General features: G+C 32.3%; 1 protein-coding gene across 1 annotated transcript in view; it reads right to left on the bottom strand.

Moving 5' to 3' along the window:
* Nucleotides 1-5,236: 5,236 nt before the first annotated feature.
* The window catches only part of LOC129227242 (nucleoprotein TPR-like), a 128,765-nt gene continuing 114,907 nt past the window's right edge, over nucleotides 5,237-19,094 (bottom strand). The window contains exons 49-54 of the mRNA XM_054861755.1: nucleotides 16,571-16,665; nucleotides 14,681-14,767; nucleotides 10,839-10,977; nucleotides 9,372-9,478; nucleotides 6,739-6,828; nucleotides 5,237-5,653 (exon numbers count right to left, since the gene is read on the bottom strand). Of these exons, the coding sequence (XP_054717730.1) occupies nucleotides 5,370-5,653; nucleotides 6,739-6,828; nucleotides 9,372-9,478; nucleotides 10,839-10,977; nucleotides 14,681-14,767; nucleotides 16,571-16,665 (802 nt within the window). The 3' untranslated portion in view covers nucleotides 5,237-5,369. The remainder of the gene's footprint in view (nucleotides 5,654-6,738; nucleotides 6,829-9,371; nucleotides 9,479-10,838; nucleotides 10,978-14,680; nucleotides 14,768-16,570; nucleotides 16,666-19,094) is intronic.

Genomic DNA, 19,094 nt, shown 5'->3' with positions numbered 1-19,094 from the left:
AAATAATAGAAACAACTTTAATTTTAAAAAAATGAAAATGTTAAATTAAAGGGTTACAGTACCTCAAAAATGATGAAACGATCAAAAAAATTTTTATCGCTTATTTCAAAACTAAAAACTATTCTGAACACAGGGGAAAAGTTTCAATGCTTTAGTTCAAATATTTAAAACGTTATGTGTGGTTTTAGGCCATGCTTCCTATGTGTGCTAATGCAAAAGAAAAACTTTAAATTGCTTTTTCTCAATGATGGTTTTTTTTGGGTTTCATGTCATTAGAATCCCTAAGGATTTTTTTCTATTAAAGAAACAGCTTTAAAGTAATACTTTTTGCAATTGGGACAACATATTTGATAGAACTGTGCATTGGATAAGCATTTTATAAATTACTCTTGTTTAGAGCATGTTAAACCTTTGAAAACCAAATTTAAGAAAAAAAAATTTTTGATTTTTTACGTAATTTATTAGAACATTTTCTAATAAACTCATAAGCAAATGAATGCACATAATTTTAGAGATGATTATAGTGATCGTTTAGCAAAAAAATTTTTTTTATTAGTGCAAAAATAAAAAAGCCTTAGGGATTTTAAAAAATTGAAATTTTTCTGAATTTTTAAAAAAAGTAGGCAATATTTTTAAATTTTGAAAATAAATTATTGATTAAGAAATAAGTATGCATGGTATGGTTTCAAAAAATATAAAATTTACTTAAATTTAAAAAAAAAAATGTTTGAAAGGTACTGTGACCCCTTAAAAGCAAATTATATTTTCCTTCAGAATCCATTTTAGAAAAACTGACAGTATATGAATGGAAAAGTGCAAAAATGAATTGTAGATAAATGATCCTTGAAAAGCTTTGAAGAATCCTAAGTTTTATGTTTAAGAATGTATATGTATAAAAATTTCTTCAGAATTGGGATGTGAATGGCGTTAATAGCAAAACATTATGGGTTCCACTGTAGTTGATTTACTATGAATTACATAAATATTTATTGTTTAAGGTTGTAATAAATTACTTTGTTACTTTCGTTATTAAAATTGCGGTTTTTAATTTAATTTATATATATATTTTTCAAATTCAGATATGCTACATGACATTTATTGAGTGAAAAATAGACTTATTTACAGTATATATATATTTACTTTTGTGTATTATTTATTTCCATTGTTTTATGTGTAAATATACATGTTAGTGCTCCAGAAACATTTTTACTTCAAAAAATACATTTCATTCTTGAATTCTTAAGTATCTTGTTTCAAATCATATTTCACTATAAGTAAAATTGCTCAATTCATTAAAATTTTACTTATTTTGAAATGTGTTATCACAAACAAAAAGTTTTAAGTTGTCAATCATAAAAAGTATTGTGAGATCTAGTCTTATTTTTCTCGGTACAACTACTTAAAGAAAAATACTGTTTTCTTTGCCTAAGTGTGCCTTTGTTGATGAAATAAAATATTTGCTTCATTTTGTGTCTTTTTGTATTAAAGTATTGATAACACTGTGTGTCAAATAAAAAACTTTAAAATGCTTTTGACATTTCGTCCCCAGATTCTTATGTAAAATGACCCCCTGAATATGATATAGCATTTTTTTTTTTTGGAAGTGAAAGGAGCTTTATATTAACTGCTAACATAGTTTTGGTGGGCAAGAGAGGTTCAAAGTTCAAGATCATGGACACCGATAGCAAAAAAGGGGACTTGGGGGGGGGGTATAACCCCTCAAAATATTAGAAAAATCACGAAAAATGATCTTTTTATTCTGCTTTTTTAAAAAAGATGCAAGTAAAAAAAATTTTGGTGCAGAATGAGAGTATAAATAAGGCTTGCTTCTATGACTGCGATGTAAAAAAAATTAAAAAAACTATCATGTGAATTTTCAGTAAGTTACCGCCCTATAGCCAAGGCTATAAGGCAGAAATACACCACCAGCTCAGTCATTCCAGCCGAGGACTGCTGTAACTTACTGAAAATACCATGCCTTGCCTTCATTCTTCGGGTTGAACCGAACCATTGTTTCGGTCACTCGTCTGGTCAGTGCTGATTCAAATATTAGCTACAAGTTCGTTTGGTACTCTTGGCTTCCTTAAGAGGTTTTCCCACCTTCAGCTCAGTCACTTCCTATGCCAGACTAATGAGTTCTAATGAGCACGAAATCACAGTCCTCGGCTGGAATGACTGAGCTGGTGGTGTATTTCATGTAAATGTTGCACGTTGCATACGAGTTGAACGGCAGGTCTTCATTCAAAAAGACATCCTTCTATAAAATAACCCCTTGTTTCCAAATACGACAACCTATCCCCCATCACGCCTCCTTTTTACAATTCCCCCCTTCCCCTCCGATTCAGAGCCATTTTTTTTATTTGGAGGGGGAAAAGAGCATTACAATAAACGTAAACATTATTCTGAATGACTAGAGATGTGCAAAGCTCAAAATCTTGTACATATGTGACAAAAAGGAAAACATGGGGGGCGCCCCCCCCCCAAACACTGTGCAGCAAAAAATTCTCAAGTGCTTCTGAGGTTATTCCGGTTGATTCTTCTGCAAATTAACCCTCTGAATCCGAATATGATCTCCGTTATCCTCCTACAGGTACCGATTTTTGTAGAAAAGCACCCCCACCCCCTATTTTTAATTTGGGAGGGGACAAATTTTATGTTTTGCTACATATGCACAAGATTTTGAGCTTTGCACACCTCTAGTCATTCAGAAGAATGTTTACGGTTATTGTATTGCTCTTTTCCCCCTCCAAATTAAAAAAAAGGCTCTGAATCAGAAAAGGGGGGGGGGGTTCTAAAAAGGGGGCGTGATGGGGGGAAAGATGGTCGTATTTGGAAACAAGGGGTCATTTTACATAAGAATCAGCCAGAAGAATGCCTTTTTGAATGAAGACCTGCAATTCAACTCGTATGTAAGGTGCAATATTCACAAGACAGGTTTTTTTTTAAAAATTTTTTTGGACATGGGAGTCATGAAAGCGAGTCTTATACTCTCATTCTGCACCTAAATTTTTTTAAAAACATCTTTTAAAGGAAAAAAAAAACAATAAAAAGAAAGTTTTTCGTGATTTTTCTAATATTAAGGGGTATACTCCCCCCTCCCAAGTCCCCCCTTTTGCGATCGGTGTCCATGATCTTGAACTTTGAACTTCTCTTGCCCACCAAAACTATGTTAGCAGTTAATATAAAGCTCCTTTCACCTCCAAAAAAAAAAAAAGAAAAAATTCTTTGAAACTAAGGAAAATTAAAAAAAACTTGGGGGGTCTTTAAAAAAAAAAGGTACATATAGGGGAGAAATGGAGGTCATATTTGGATTCAGGGGGTCATTTTACATAAGAATCAGCTGACAATATGCAAGAAGCATTTTGAAGGGTTTTTTTTTGGCCGAACAGTGTAATACATAAACTACTTGATGCATAATCAGAATCCTATGACCATATTCAATTTTATTTAACTGTTTCAAAGTTTTAAAAGAGGGAAGGTCTCAGTTTATATTAAAATTTTTTAAAATACAACTACATATCAACACCTTTTGTTTCTTCATCCTTACGTGTTTCTCAGTTAACCTTGAACTTCGCTAACCTCTCTTCTGTGTGCCAACTTTCAACTATTGAAATATATTTCCAAATTCATAAACAAAACACTTTAGAAAATGTTTGGCAAAGATTTTTTTTTCTTGTGATAGATTCCAAAAGTCGTTACAGGACAAGCTTAAAACTTACAATAAAATGTTAAATAATCTGGTAACTAAATAAAGCAAGCCATTAAATAGAGGCAGTTTTTCTCCTGTTACAGTCGAAAAAGAGATTTATTTCTCACTATTAACAGCCAAACACATGCAGAACATCTGCTCTTTAGTGTCTTCATTTCAGAATTAAAAATTATATCTTAAAGTAATTAGAAAATATTTTGGCATACCATCAGAAACTTGGGGCAAGTTTCCAGCAATGTAGTCCATTGACACTTAACAATGGATTTGGAGAACCATTTTACATACCGAGCTCTAAATGATATTTAACGGCACAAATAAAAAATAAAATTAAAAAGCATTTTATTAGCGGGCAGAGTCAAGATAACATGGTCACGACACGTGTTCAAAAACGTTGGTAATACAGCCATTACAGAAATTGCATTAAAATATAAAGATTTCGCCATATAAATTAAGCAGGAAAAACTATTAACTGTTACAATAAAGTGAAACCAAACAATTTTAAAAAAACATCACAATACTCAAAGTTCAATACCAAATCCATTTTTATCTCCACTCCAGTATCGCCAAGCGACCACGTCAATGCATTAGTGAATTATTTTAAATTTTTAATGGTTTGTGTTTTTAAGGATTTCTCATAACTAAGCTTTTGTGAACTAATGACTTATTTAAACGGCAACAAAGGAAAACATCGTATTTTAACACTAGGACTGCAGAGCAAGTCGATATGACCCCAGACTGTAAACCAACAAAATATGCATAAGCACTTGATAGATTCCTAAAACATTTGATTTTTTACATAATAATCAATATTTCTCTAAATTTAAGTTGAATTATTTATATAATCAATGGAAATTAAATTAGTTTTTACAAAATCTTATTCTTCAAAATATTTATCCTTGAGCATAGTAGTTTTGTGTTACCAAAAGAGACAGACCAAATTTTAAAAAGCAATTGTAATATTAAACGAACGCGTTTTTTAAAACAACAAATCTTTAAAAATCTCTATTTTTTAAACTTAATGTGTATTAATGTACACAATTTTTCATATGAAGAGGGGATGCAATTGAAATACAATGCCACTACCAACAAAGCATTGTTTGATGTCAAGTTCTTAGGGTGCAATGTTTTTTGATAGTTGGGAGCTGAGGGGAAGGGGACAAAAGAGCCTGCAGCATAGACAGAGCTAAAAACTGATCCTTTTCAAAACTCATTTATAAAAGTAGTTAAAAAAAAAAACTTCGTAATTGGATCAGTTAAAGTTCTACTCTGCTTTGGAAAGTTATTAATGAATTTCCTAGGTACGTTTAAAATAATACATTATTTTTTTTTTACATTATTATTCACAGCATAATAAAAAGGCACCATGAATTACATAAATATTTATTGTTTAAGATTGTAATAAATTACTTTGTTACTTTTGTTATTAAAATTGCTGTTTTTAATTTAATTTATAAAAATTTTTAAATTCAGATATGCTACATGACATTTATTGACACAGCATAATAAAAAGGCACCATAAAAATCACATAAAATAAAATTCTTTTATTCAGTTTATACATAACTGGCTTTAAAATATTTCAAGAAAAATAAGTATGAAAGAAAAAACTTCTTGCAACAACGCGAACATTTTCTTTCAATTGTGGAAAGTCATTCTAATTCTTCAGTACATGGCACGACGTCTTGGCGAACCGCGGCCCCTTCTTGGCGCAGGCCAAGAGGCCGTTGGCGCCGAACCACGACCCCTCGCATAACCGGCAGCGGCGCCGGCGAAGCGCTGTCTGCGTAGACGAGGGCGGCCCCTGGTGGGCAATGGCAGCAGAGAAGTTGAAGTCGTTGCCGTGGAGCTCGTTGGGACGTTTTCAGATGCTTCGGTTGTTGGAGCTTCAACATTCTGTTTTTTCCACACGATAGGTTTACGCTGAGAAGTCATTTGGCCAGATGTATCTATCAGATAAAATATTTGAGGTTATGAGATATTTTTTCTAAAAAATCAATAAAGTATTATTCAGAGAGGGGGGGGGGGAGATCAATCCTTTAATGTAAATTCAATATTTTTTCACATCTTGAATTAAAAGTAACTGTCATAGTAGTATGCTAAAAATATTCCAAGAATAAGCTTCAAAAACTTCTTTTGACTAGAATTTAAAAAAAAAATGCCAATAAGAGACATTGCCTTTAAATACAGCTTAATGACAAAACCGGATTAGGCTGGGTTGGTCACAGAATGCAGTCTCACTATAAGAGGTATTTCTGTACATTGTTTCTAGTAGTGAAAATGTTCTTCAAAAAATAGTTATAGTTACATGTATTAGCCATTTGTCACAGTTCAAATTTTGTTTTTGTTTTTTAGTAGTTTATTTCATAATTTTGCCATTTATCATATTTAGAATTTTCCTTAAAATGCAGAACAACTCAAATTGCAATTTAAAAAAAATATTTTCCCTGTATGCAGTTATTAGCTTCACTTTAAAAATTTGTGAGAGAAAGCAAAATCACATGCATATAGGCCTGATTTAAATTTTGCATTTTATGTATCAACAAGTTTTGATTGCGTGAGTAATGATATTTAAATATATCAAAATAACAGTAAACCATTTATTTACAAATGGGTATCATTCAAGATTGCCCATCCCCAAGAAATATGGCTCACCTCTTCCCCAAATATCAAAGACCCCATGCTAAAAACTAACTATGAATGAATTTTAAAATGAAAAGAATGCAAAAAAAATCGAATTATTTTTGTAGAAATAAAATTTTGTTACATTAAAAAAATAGCAAGGTATGTAAAATTATTGAATATACTCTGAAAACATTAGGAAACAAAAATGTCAAGAAAGTATTACAAATAAAAAGAAGTAAATGTAAAATTCTGAACTTTTTCTTTTTTTGCATAGCTTTTTCAACTACTATTCCTAACTAATTCTAACTTACTAATTCTAATTTTCTATGAAACTTTAAACTAAGGATGAAATCTAAAGGAAAGTCATAGACGAAGTGTAAAAAAAAAAAAAAAAAAAAAACATACAAACCTTTGTTTTGAGTTTCACTGTCTGTAGAGACCTCTTCAGTTTTAGAAACATCAGTAACTTGACTGCTTTCTGATGACACTTCTGCTTTTGCTGAAATGCAACATCAAGTATCACAAAGGGTCAAAGAGAAAGCTTGAAAATTACCATTTCTGTTCAACAACAGGAGTTTAAACAGGATAATTAGAACTCTTTCTTAAATGAAGAAGGTATATTTTTACTACATGCACTACCCCTCAACCAGTATGCAACTATCATTGATAAAATTTATATCAATTGACTTTCAGAGACATTGCATTTAAGAAGGAATTTGTCAGACATTTAAATAGCATTTGAGCTGCACAGGATACAAACTCTTATTTTTAGGATTTGGGACCTGAAGAACTTGAGCTTTGACTAGTTTATATTTATTTCTCATCACTACCTAAAATAGGTAGTGATGAGAAATTGGCTATATTGGAAGAGCATTTGAAAACTTGACTCACCAATCAGAAAGAATAGAATGCTCCGCCACATTGTATAATAAGAAGCCTGTAGATGTTGTTTACATTGATTTTCAAAAAGCTTTCGATAAGGTACCGCATGTTGCTCTACTTAGCAAATTAGTTGATATTGGAATAGGAGGGAAAACTTTCATTTGGGTAAAAAAACTGGCTGACCGGAAGGAAACAAAGGGTAGTTGTAAGGGGAAATTATTCTAATTGGAGTGAGGTTTTAAGCGGGGTTCCTCAAGGATCAGTGTTAGGGCCTGTTTTGTTCATTGTTTTTATGAACGATATTCACAAAAATATTTCTGGGAACATGAATTGTTTTGCTGATGATGTCAAAGTTATGGGGGACTGTAGAAAATGAAGAACAAGCAAAACAGCTGCAAGAGGATCTAGATCATATTACGGAGTGGGCTGATAAATGGGGTATGGCTGTTAATGTTGGGAAATGTAAAGTGCTACATTTAGGGCATGGAAATAAGTGTACAAGTTATTATCTACAAGGTTCAGTCATTAGTCAGGCAGACAAAGTTACTGATCTGGGGGTCTTAATAAGTCAGGATTTAAAGTTTAGCCAACAGTGCAGCATTGCTAGTAACAAGGCCAATAAGATGCTTGGGTTTATCAATAGATCTATTTCAAACAAATCTAAAGAAGTTCTTCTGCCCTTATATAGAAGTTTGGTAAGACCTCATTTGGAGTATGCTGTTCAGTTTTGGTCTCCTTATCTTAAGAAAGCCATTAATGTATTGGAAAGGGTTCAAAGGCGAGCTACAAGCCTAATAAATGGACTTTCTCACTTAGACTATGATTCCAGGCTTAGAAGGCTAAAAATGTACAGTCTTGAGCAAAGAAGAGACCGAGGGGACATGATTCAGTTGTTTAAATTTATTAAAATGAAAGATGTTACGGGGCTGAAGTTTAGCACTGAAAACAGGACAAGGGGTCATTGTTTTAAGCTATTTAAATCTCAGGCTAACATGGATATTAGGAAAAATTATTATCTTAGCAGGGTAGTGGAACCTTGGAACAGTTTACCGGAAGAGGTGGTAATGAGCAAGGGAGTGGATAGTTTTAAGAGAGCCATTGATCTTCACTGGGGATTGTAAATTGACTAGGACCAGTCTAGCTGGGCCCAGAGCCTGTTGCTGGTCGTCACTTTTGTATTTGTATTTGTATTTAAAATTTTTAATACATGTTACAGTATACAGTACAGTACTCTCAATCTCCTCTTGACCTTGGATCTGTTGAAAACCTTGATATTACAAAAAATTATTTAGTCCTATATAAGAGGAACCAAAACCCCCTATTTTAAAAAAACAGGAAATGTTGCCAATTTTACAGCCCAAATGCAGGGGGAAGAAAATACACTATCACTATGATTTGTGTGTCCATCTTGGAGGAATAAAAATGTTTCTCGGCTGGAATGAGCATTCAACTGTCTTTGGCCATAACGGAAGGAAAACACTATTGTCATCACGAGACAACATTTTTGTGTCCAAAAACATGGACTGTTCAGAAAATGTTCAAACATTGACCTTCACACTATTTTTCAAAAAAGAAAAAAAAAATTGCAGAACAATTTCAGTAAAGATGACCCCATTTTACTAAGCTGCGCTTTTAAAAAAAAATTCAAACAGTGCAAATTCACTGTATTTTTTTTTCTCTGTTTAATGTAATGTTTAAAACTCATTTCAAAATTAAAATTAATTTAGATTTTATTGTCTTACATCAGTGCATGTTTATGCCTATCCTCATCTATGGCAACTGAATATTCTTTTGTAGTGTTATGTTTTTACTTGAATTGTTGTATAGTGGTTGGGGCCAAGTCAGGGGCTCTGTCAGTTCAGTCGCCGGACCCTCCTGAAATCATAAAACTTATGGAAGTTCCAGTAATCTAATATCTAACCAGGCCCCTAGTTTCAGACTAGGCTGAAATGGCCTCTCGATGGCTCTGGACCTTGTTATCTCAAAAAGTCTATTTTTTTTTAATGTCTCTTCAACTTTGTTGTTTCGAGAGAACACTACTTAAATTTTATCAACTAACACCAATGTTTATACTTGCATGATACAAAAAGTAAATAAAAATTATTGAAAATTTAACTGCTATCTAGAGGAGAGGCAAAGACATAAAAATACAAAAAATACCTTCTGATTCAATCTGAAACAGAGTAGAATCTGAACCACTTTCTTTTTCACTTTCTTGTTCTGGAACATTATCATCTGTGTCAGGAGTAGTTGATTCAGGTTGTTCCCTGAAATAATTCAGAAGCAAAATATAACTATTCTTTACATAAAAGCATTAAAAATAAATATGTAACTTACATGTTTAGCTGAATTTCAAGTGTTTAACACAAACAATATAAAACCTTTTACAAGAAAGTCCATATTTGATGAGAACTTTTTAATTGAGGACTTATATCTACATAATTAAATGGCAGTACTTAACATGTCTGATATATAGGAGAAATTAAGGAAAACTGTTTTTGACTATTTAGTACTCAAAAATAATAGCAACTCAAAAATGAATAAAAATTTGTAAAAGATTTCCTTCCGTATAAAAAATGGAATGTTACATAACAGCCTTTAACATTGTTACATCAGTTTTATGTTATTAAGGGATAATTCCAGGCATTTTTGCAAGACGCATTCCTGGTATTTTTGTCTTATTTGAATTTTGAGAGAAACTGAATAGAAAACTTTTATTGAAGTTCCAAGTTAAGTTTTAAGAAGAAAAAAAATTACTAACATTTTATTGAAAATAAATAATAACTGTTAAGTAAATTGAATCAATATGTGTTAAAAAATAGAATTATTTTACTGATAGAAATTATTAGATTATGTTTTTAGGTTTCAGAACGGTGTACGGGATTTATTTTTAGAGTTCAAGATTTAATAGTGGTTCCCTTATTCTGATTTTTAAAAAATGAAAATAAGAGAAGACAAAATTTGATTCTGATTTACTTACACATTTTGTATTATTTATTTTAGTATTTGTGTAAGGTAAATTACTATAGCAAATCATAATAAAAAATAAAACTATAGAACAAGCTTAAAAAAGATATAATATATTCAAAACAATTTATTATAATGCATAAATATTTAATGAGTTAAAGATAAAAATTTACAAGTTAAAAAATTTTTGTGATTAAATTATGCAAATAACATAATTGCAATAATAGTAATGAAATTATGCAATAACATAACCGCATAAATGCATAATTGAAATCTTAATGACATATCAGTTATAAATGGTTTTGTTGTTAGTCATAAATAAAATTAATAAGAGGTTTCTTTAGGCACAGATTTAAATTAAGTTTTTCTGCATGTTACGGTATTTTTTGCATCCAACAAAAAAGGGCTGTCAGCTCCCAAACATAAACAATTTCATATTTAAATTTAAATATGAATTTTTTCGAGAGAGTTCTAGTTTAACATGATTTTTAAAAATATTGCATTTCATCATTCGACTTATAACTACATAATTAAATCGCAGTACTTAACATGTCTGATATATAGGAGAAATTAAGGAAAACTGTTTTTGACTATTTAGTACTTTATTTTTAGAAAAATAAAACACTCTTTTTTTCGAAATAACATGTCTCTTAAACATACCTTTTATCTTCACTCGCTGCAGCAGCTGCTGCATCTGGTTCGTCAACAAAATCAACTTTTATAACAGGAACGGTAATATCATTATTTGAAAGATCACTTTCTAGTCCTCCTTCACCCACTTCAGGAACCGTAGCCTCAGCTGCATTTCAAGATTTTCACATTAATAAAAACAGAGCACAGTTATAACTATCAATATATTTAAGATCTACATAAATGAAAACATAAAATAATACAATATTAAAACCGTTTTACCATCAAAGCTTTCAAAATAATGTATTGAATGTTGGCTAAACTTTTAAATGGGAAAATTTTTAGAGGGTTGAAAAAAAAAAAAAAACATTTATTTTTTGCTCTTATATGCTGGTAAATAAATGACCAAAAATAATCCTAAAAATGCCTCTAGAAGTCTCCTCTGTAATTTGTTCAACTCATTCTTTTCAGTTGAAGGATTTCACATCAAAGGTATTCCACAAGAAAAAAAAAATCTTTTTTGAACATTATAACAAATTTATGTTATTCCTTCACAAATGTATGTCTTTCAAAAATAACCATAATTTACTTCCATTTCTGCTGATGACATTGTAGCAATTTCTATTCTTTTTTCCATGTGCCTATTATTAAAAGAGTACAAGTCCAATCTTCTTTACAGAAAAGCATGCTAAAACCTTCAAACAACTCTGATTCCAATGTAGTACCTTGTGCAAAGCAGATAAGTCAAAAGACATTCAAAAAAGTAAGGGCACCACATACAAATGTCACACAATAAAGAAAACTTCAAGTACTTTTTGAGAAAAATTTTCCGATATTCATCTGCCATTAGATGATTAAAAATCAGTTACGAAACAAGTCATCAACTTTATCTTTAATAAAAAAAAGGTCATTAACAGGGGTGCCCACAGGGGGGTATTATGGCGCAAGTTGCGCCATCAAAAATTTTTTTTGGGGGGGGGGATTTTTTAAAATTATTTATTTTTTTATTAAATTTACTCATTGAATTTTTTTTATTTAAATTATTTATTTTATTTGATTTGATTTTATTCTGTTTATACTTCATTTCATTTATTTATTTAGTTTGTGTGTGTATATCATTGGCGTAGAACAGAACTTTTCTAATGAAATAATAATAATTAAAAATAAATTAATTAACTTTAATTAAACTTTTTAAAAAATAAATAAAATAAAAAAAGAGAGCTAAAATATAAAAAACTAAAAACGGGAAAGAGGGCGTGAGAAAATTTGTGTGGGGGGGGGATTTGCGCCATCAAACTTGGGGGGGGGGGGCACTCCTGGTCATTAACAACCTTTTGCTGCTTTGGCTATTTTGGTGTTGCTGTTTTTTTACATACTAGGTAATCCAGAAAGTAAGCTCAGTTTTCCATTTCCATCAAGGAATAGATGTTATTGTTAGCTCAAACACTTATGCTCTTTCACCTGAGTCATAGACAAGTGAAGAAAGGCACCTTTCAGATTACTGAATTTTGCAGCATTTGTTTAGTGCTTCAAACAATCAACATTCCGAGGCGAGACACGGCCAGTCATCCAATTTCTCAACGCAAGGAACACCAAAGCTTGCAAAATTCAGACAAATTTGTTAAGTTCATGGACACCAGTGGCGTAGCCATGGGGGGAGGATAGGGGAGTCAGAACCTCCCCCCCCCCTCCATGAGCCCCAAAAAATCATTTTTCAGTCGAACCTGAAGGGTTCTGTTTATGAGCTAAAAGATTTTTATTTAATATAATAGCTTTTATGACGGTAAAAAGCTTATGTCTTCCTGTTATATATATATATATATATATATATATATATATATATATATATATATATATATATATATATATATATATATGTGTGTGTGTGTGTGTGTGTGTGTATAAACTTGAGGGCATGGCTTTACTTTAAACTTCAAAAAAAAAATCCCCCCCCCCCCCAAGGATTTTTTCTCGCTACGCAACTGGCCACTGATGGACACAATGCGATGAATCATCAGAAGGGGAAGTTTTGACCCACCATATGAATAAAGCCTGGATAAACACACCAAATGAAATTTATCTTCTCAAGAACCTGAAGTCTATTCTTGAAAGCAGTTCCTGCATAACCTCTATTTTTAAAAGTCATCATTAGCTTGTCTGGACAATAACGGTCAAATCCAATGGTTGAAAGCACTGAGCTTCGACAAGTACATAAAAACACTCGTGCTACACTACAATAAGTGCTTAATCAAGGGATCTATGTTAAAATTAAAACATTTGACCATTGCAGTTCATTTTTAGAAAAATGTTAGCTTGAAGTAGTTGTATACAAGATATTCAGCAATTGAAACATAAAGAAATGATGGCACTTTATCTCTTCATAAAAATTACTATTTCATACAAAGGTTGCTGGTTATTTACATCACCGGTAGATATTTTGCAATATCACAACACGTAGGACAAATTAAACAATAAATGTGCCATCTGTAACTGTTTTTATATAAAAATTCAGACGTAAACAAATCAGCTTTTTTTTTTTTTTTGTTTAATGAAGAAATGGCAGTAATGTTCATTAACATTAAAAATATTTACACAGAAAATAAATCATAAAAAATGAAATAGCAAGTTACACGCTAGACATTAATTTTATTTAATAACAAGAGTTAAATAAAAAAATAATATTTCACTAACTGCGTCACCTTGCTTTGCTCAGTCTACCTCGAAAATAAAAGTTATGTCAAGTGACAGGTGTTCAACACTCAGGCTTGAAAGAAAAAAGAAAAAAAAAAACAGCAAAATTTTGCGGCAGACTGCAGAAAAATAATTAAAAAGTAAACATTTTAAATTCCCCGATTAAAGGAAAAGCCTTTAAAGCAAAAGCAATAATTTTACTTGTTCATATTCGAGAAAAAAAATGGCAACAGATCTATCTTCACAATGATTTTCTTCACGCAACAAATTTTAATAAAAGCATTGTTGTGGAAAGTTGAGACGAAGCACTGAATAATAATTTGAATGGAGGAAAGCCTTCGAAAAATAGGGATTTTATGTTGAAATCTAAGTGTCACAATTAAGAGTTTTTAATGGATATCTCTGCTAATTATTATCAGAAGATGATGTTAAATAGCCAAACATAAAGACGGGAAGATTACGAACCCATCCACACCTGGTTCGATGGTCAGTTCACCGTTGTTCCGGAGAAGAAACTATGACATACATGACTACATAGATACATATATAGATACATACGCTCAGTTTTTAATTATAATACTAGCTGTGTTTCCTGGCTTTTCATGGTCTACCTCGAAAATAAAAGGTATGTCAAGTGACGCATGGTCAACAATCAGGCTTAAACAAAAAAAAAAAAGCGTAAAATTTTGCGGCAGATTGCGGAAAAATAACCAAAAAGTAAACATTTTAAATCCCCCGATAACAGGAAAAGCCTTCAAAACAAAAGCCAGAATTTTATTTGTTCGTATGCAAGAAAAAAATGGCAACAGATCTTTTAGTCTCAATGATTGTCTTCATGCAATAAACTTTAATTATAGCGTTGTTGAGGAAAGTTGAGATGAAGCAATGAATAATAATTTGAATGGAGGAAAGCTTTTAAAAAATAGGGATTTTATGTTGAAGTCTAAGTATCATAATTAATAGTTTTAATTGATATCTCCACTAATTATTAAAGGAGGATTATGTTAATTAGCCAAACATAAAGGCAAGAAATTTACGAATCCATCGATACCTGGTTCGATGGTCAGTTTACTGACGTTCAGGAGACGTAACTCGGACATAGATACATAGATAGACACATTGGTACATACATAGATATGCTCAGTTTTTAATTATATAAGATAATAAAGATAAAATATTACCAGGAGGGGAGACTTGCAAAGGTGTAGAAGGCACTGTGCGGTTACCTTCATCAAATAGGTCCATTCGGGTATCGTCCATTCCCAAAGCTTCCCAGGGGAAAAGAAACAACATTTGTATTAATAAATGATGCCATAACACAAACATTTCAAAAAACATATTGTTGCTGCATGCAATATATCAGACAGCCTAGTTATCACATCCAGAGACAACAGTTTCGTTCTTATTAGCTCTCCTCAGTCAGGAATAGTGAATAACAGAGCCGAGGCAGATGTCATCTCATTCAAGCTGAGAGCGCAAATAAACTGGTATATTAATTAAATAGATCTCACCAGCGAGTGTCTGAAGCTTGGTGCGGTTCGACTCGTGAATTGAATGTGAAGCTCGAGTACAACTTACTGTTAAATACTACATTTCTACTACCAAGTGCTTTTAAACTACATATATGGTTGCTGTCTCAAGGACGGATACAAGGGAGGGGCGATGTGGGCGATTGCCCCTCCCTTGAGGGACCCTGCACCGGTAATTTTTCCGAATTGAAGTCGTAAAATGCAAATGTACGCCCTTTTTAATGGCGTTAAGAAAGGAAATAGGGTTTGAATCAACCTTAAGCAAAGTTTTGGGAATTAAAGTTTTAAAAAGACAATTTTAAACGATATTTGGGGATGTTTGAAAAAGAAGTTTGGAAGCCTTCCAAGGGTATTTTGCAAAATTTAACTCTTAAAGCGCATTTTAGACTATTTATGACGATGTTAGGGGGAGGGAGGTTCGAAACTTTCCCCAGAAATTATTACGAAATTGAAGTTCTAAAACACAATTTTGTAGTACCTCTTTCAATAGTAAAGGAAAGAAATAATTTCGAGACTTCTTGGGTTAAATCTTTATATTTTAGTTGCTTTAGATAACTGTGCCTCCCCCCCCTCGAAAAATGTATAAATCAGATACGTAGTAAGAGGTCAGTTAAAAAATCAACCGCCCCCTCCTTGAAAATTTTCTGGATTCGCCCTTGTGCTGTCCACAACAGCATATTTGAAAACAAACGTTAGATTCCATTTGAGGAAAAGAAGGTAAATTAGGGAAAATTTTAAAATTTTCTTAATGGATATATTCATACTTATCATACTAGTATGCGAGAGATCAGAAATATACCGATTTCCTTTTTGTCAAACACCACATAGTTTCAATTAAAAATTACACACTAGGTATTTTGATCTAATGGAATAGCCAACTTCTATTAACTTCGACCTCAATATATTTTAAATAGAACACAAATGTTCTCACAAATCAAAAGTAATTCTGTGTGGTTACTGTCTTATCTTTACTAATAATAAAGCTGAAAGTCTGTCAGGATCACTTGACGCGCACAGCGCCTAGACCGTTCGGCCAATTGTCATGAAATTTGGCACAAAGTTAGTTTGTAGCATGGGGGTGTGCACCTCAAAGCGATTTTTCAAAAATTCGATGTGGTTCTTTTTCTATTCTAATTTTAAGAACAAAATTTTCATAAGATGGACAAGTAAATTACGAAATTATCGTTACGTGGAACCGTAACATGGGCACAAGCCAATTGGCGAAAAAATTCACCATACATTATTTGTAAATATACAGGCGAACCAAAAGACCTTTTAATTTTCTATTATGGGCAAAGCCGTGCGGGTACCACTAGTATTTAGAATAAATATGTTAAATAATGTAATTTCATTTATTTTTTAAAGATCTCAAAATGTTCAAAAAACCAATAAAAGCAAAAATATCTCTTCAAAAAATTCAGTTCAACATTATGATAGCAGAAAGTTTTTATTTATCCAAGCCTAAGAATTTTATGAACTTAACAATATGCTGACTAAAGGCAAAACATTTAAGCCAAAGCTTAAGATAAAATGTTTACATACCTCCTTGCGTTGCTAATTGAGAATGTGAATAACCTTGCTGCGTAGGCGAACTCTCCGAACTTCCAAATGAAAACCTTACTTGAGGAACATGAGGACTGAAACAAAATTTTAAAATGGTAATATCAACTCCAAACATGGATATCACTTGTTGATGTCTTAAATTCGTAAACCATCACTTAACATCATAAAATTTAATAAATCATAAAACATGAGAATATGAGATGGGAGAAAAGGGATTTGTTTAATAATAGCATGTTGAAATAACTCTTAGAAAAGCCTTGGGCTATGACACCCTAGCTGATAAGCAAAAACGACTAAAAGCTGAATAAACTGAAAATGTGACATCACTTTCCAGTACTTCCTTCTTTTCATGTTATTTAGTAAGGAAAATGAAAACAGGAATTGAAAAAAATGTTTTAACTAGAGGCAAAATAAAATATTATTATTTTATTGTAAATGGAAAGTAATGTAAATTGTAGTAGTAATGGAAAGTAATGTAATAGGGAAGTTTTCGATTTTTCAATTTTATTTTTATATGATAGAGTAACATGTATGAACATCATAGGTGAAAAAAATTTTTGCGATACGATAAGTAGTTTTTTTTAAAATTAATTTTTAAAGTTCAAGCGCTTGTGACGTCAAATGGCACAGGAAGTGACGTCATGCGCTCTTCCGATAGGGGAGAAGCCAAAGGTCATGTTAGGCATAAATGCCTGTTAATAACAACAGTAAATAATCCTATCTCATCACCTCACAACACCAATAGTAAAAGAATGTTTTTCCTTACTTATAATGTATTACCAATCATTCTGCATGACTGGGGTAAAAGATTCTTATCAGCACTCATTCACATTGGTCGAATCGACCGAATGTTTGTTTCACTTTCGTTCACCTTTGGCGGGAACTCCGTTGTGGATGACGTCATAGATGCTTCTAGAAGGAATCTGATGGCACTTGTGCTTAACGATAGCAGTGATGTGTCCGTTCACGTGACTCTGATATGCTAATGACCCGGGGGGATATTTAAACTGCTCGCGGCTTTAGTTCGCTCTCTCTTCGATCATCTCTTGTCGTTGTAGGCGGTCGCCCGATCGGTATGCGAACTTGCTTGTTCGTGCCGTTCGCCCTTTATTAGAAATGATGAGCTGGAATTAGCTTATTTCCCAATGGGTCTACTTCATCGAAGTTTTTAGTCAATAGTCATGCAGTTTGCGTTGCAGTGTTAGTTATCTCATGCAAAAGTAGCATGTGGAGAGATTATGTTGTTAGTATTTATTTTTATCATTTACAGCGTGTTTTAACTATTTACATTATTGTTTAAATAAACTTCATGAAAGTTAGAAATAGTTTGTTAAGTCTTATTTCTGCACTCACTCTGCTAGTATCAAAGAAACATTGGGGAGATATTATTAGATTAGAAATTCTCCCCAACACTGGTTATGGGCCCAGTCCCTTTCCTGTGCAGACCTAGTGAAAATATTTTTGGATAAGACTAGGAAATGATAAAGAGTGTACATGCATCTGTAAAAAGGCGGGGTTGTACTGCTGCCAAAAGTACATGTACCGTTGGATGATGTACATTTCGATATTTTTCAGAAATTTTGAAAAAATTTTTTTGGAAGCTGCAAATTCGATGACCCATCTGAAGATGAAGTTATTGGAATGTTTGAGATGGGGGGGAGCGACCGCATGGTAGCAGAGCGTGGTTCCGACAAACAGGGATTAATTTTTAGAGCTGAACTCAATAATGGAGTTTATAATGTTAATTGTAAAAAGTTTAAAAATTCTCCTAGTTCTAGTCATGTAAATAAAGAACCTTCTATAGAATGCTGTCAAAGTGACATTGAAACTTGGCATAAACGCTGTGGACACGTCAACACTGAAAGTATTCGTAAAACTAGTAATCTTTCAGCTGTTCGTGGCCTACCTAAGTTTAAACATGTTAAATTAAACTGTGATGTTTGTAAATTAGGAAAATTTAAGCGTGTTAGTTTCAAGTCAATTGATAGAGTAAGAAGTACCCAGCCATTGCAATTATTGCATATGGATGTTTGGGGAAAATGTGAAGTAGAGGGTAGAAACGGAGAAAATTATTTTCTTTCTATTATTGATGACTATTCTAAAAGGTGTTCATTGTATCCTATTAAGTCAAAAAGTCAAGTTCCGGGAATTGTAAAACAACATATTCTGAGAGCCGAAAGATTTATCGGCAAAAAGGTTGTCAGTATCAGATCTGATAACGGGACGGAATTTGTAAATCAGGAACTAGACGGGTTTTGTCAGAATATGGGTATACATCATGAACTCACAAATGTGTACACACCAGAGCAAAATGGATTAATTGAAAATTTTAACCATACAGTAACAAATAGTGCACGCGTTTTGTTAAAAGAAAGTGGTTTGCCAAACAATGTTTGGCCCGACGCGATGTTATATTTTGTATACACATGGAATAGGATTTGTCATTCAAGTCAAGAAAAGACTCCTTTTGAACTTTATGGGGGAAGAAAACCGTCTGTAAGAC

Source organism: Uloborus diversus, chromosome 8 (assembly GCF_026930045.1).
Source record: "Uloborus diversus isolate 005 chromosome 8, Udiv.v.3.1, whole genome shotgun sequence".
NCBI lineage: Eukaryota > Metazoa > Arthropoda > Arachnida > Araneae > Uloboridae > Uloborus > Uloborus diversus.
This window is presented reverse-complemented; position numbering and strand designations above follow the sequence as displayed.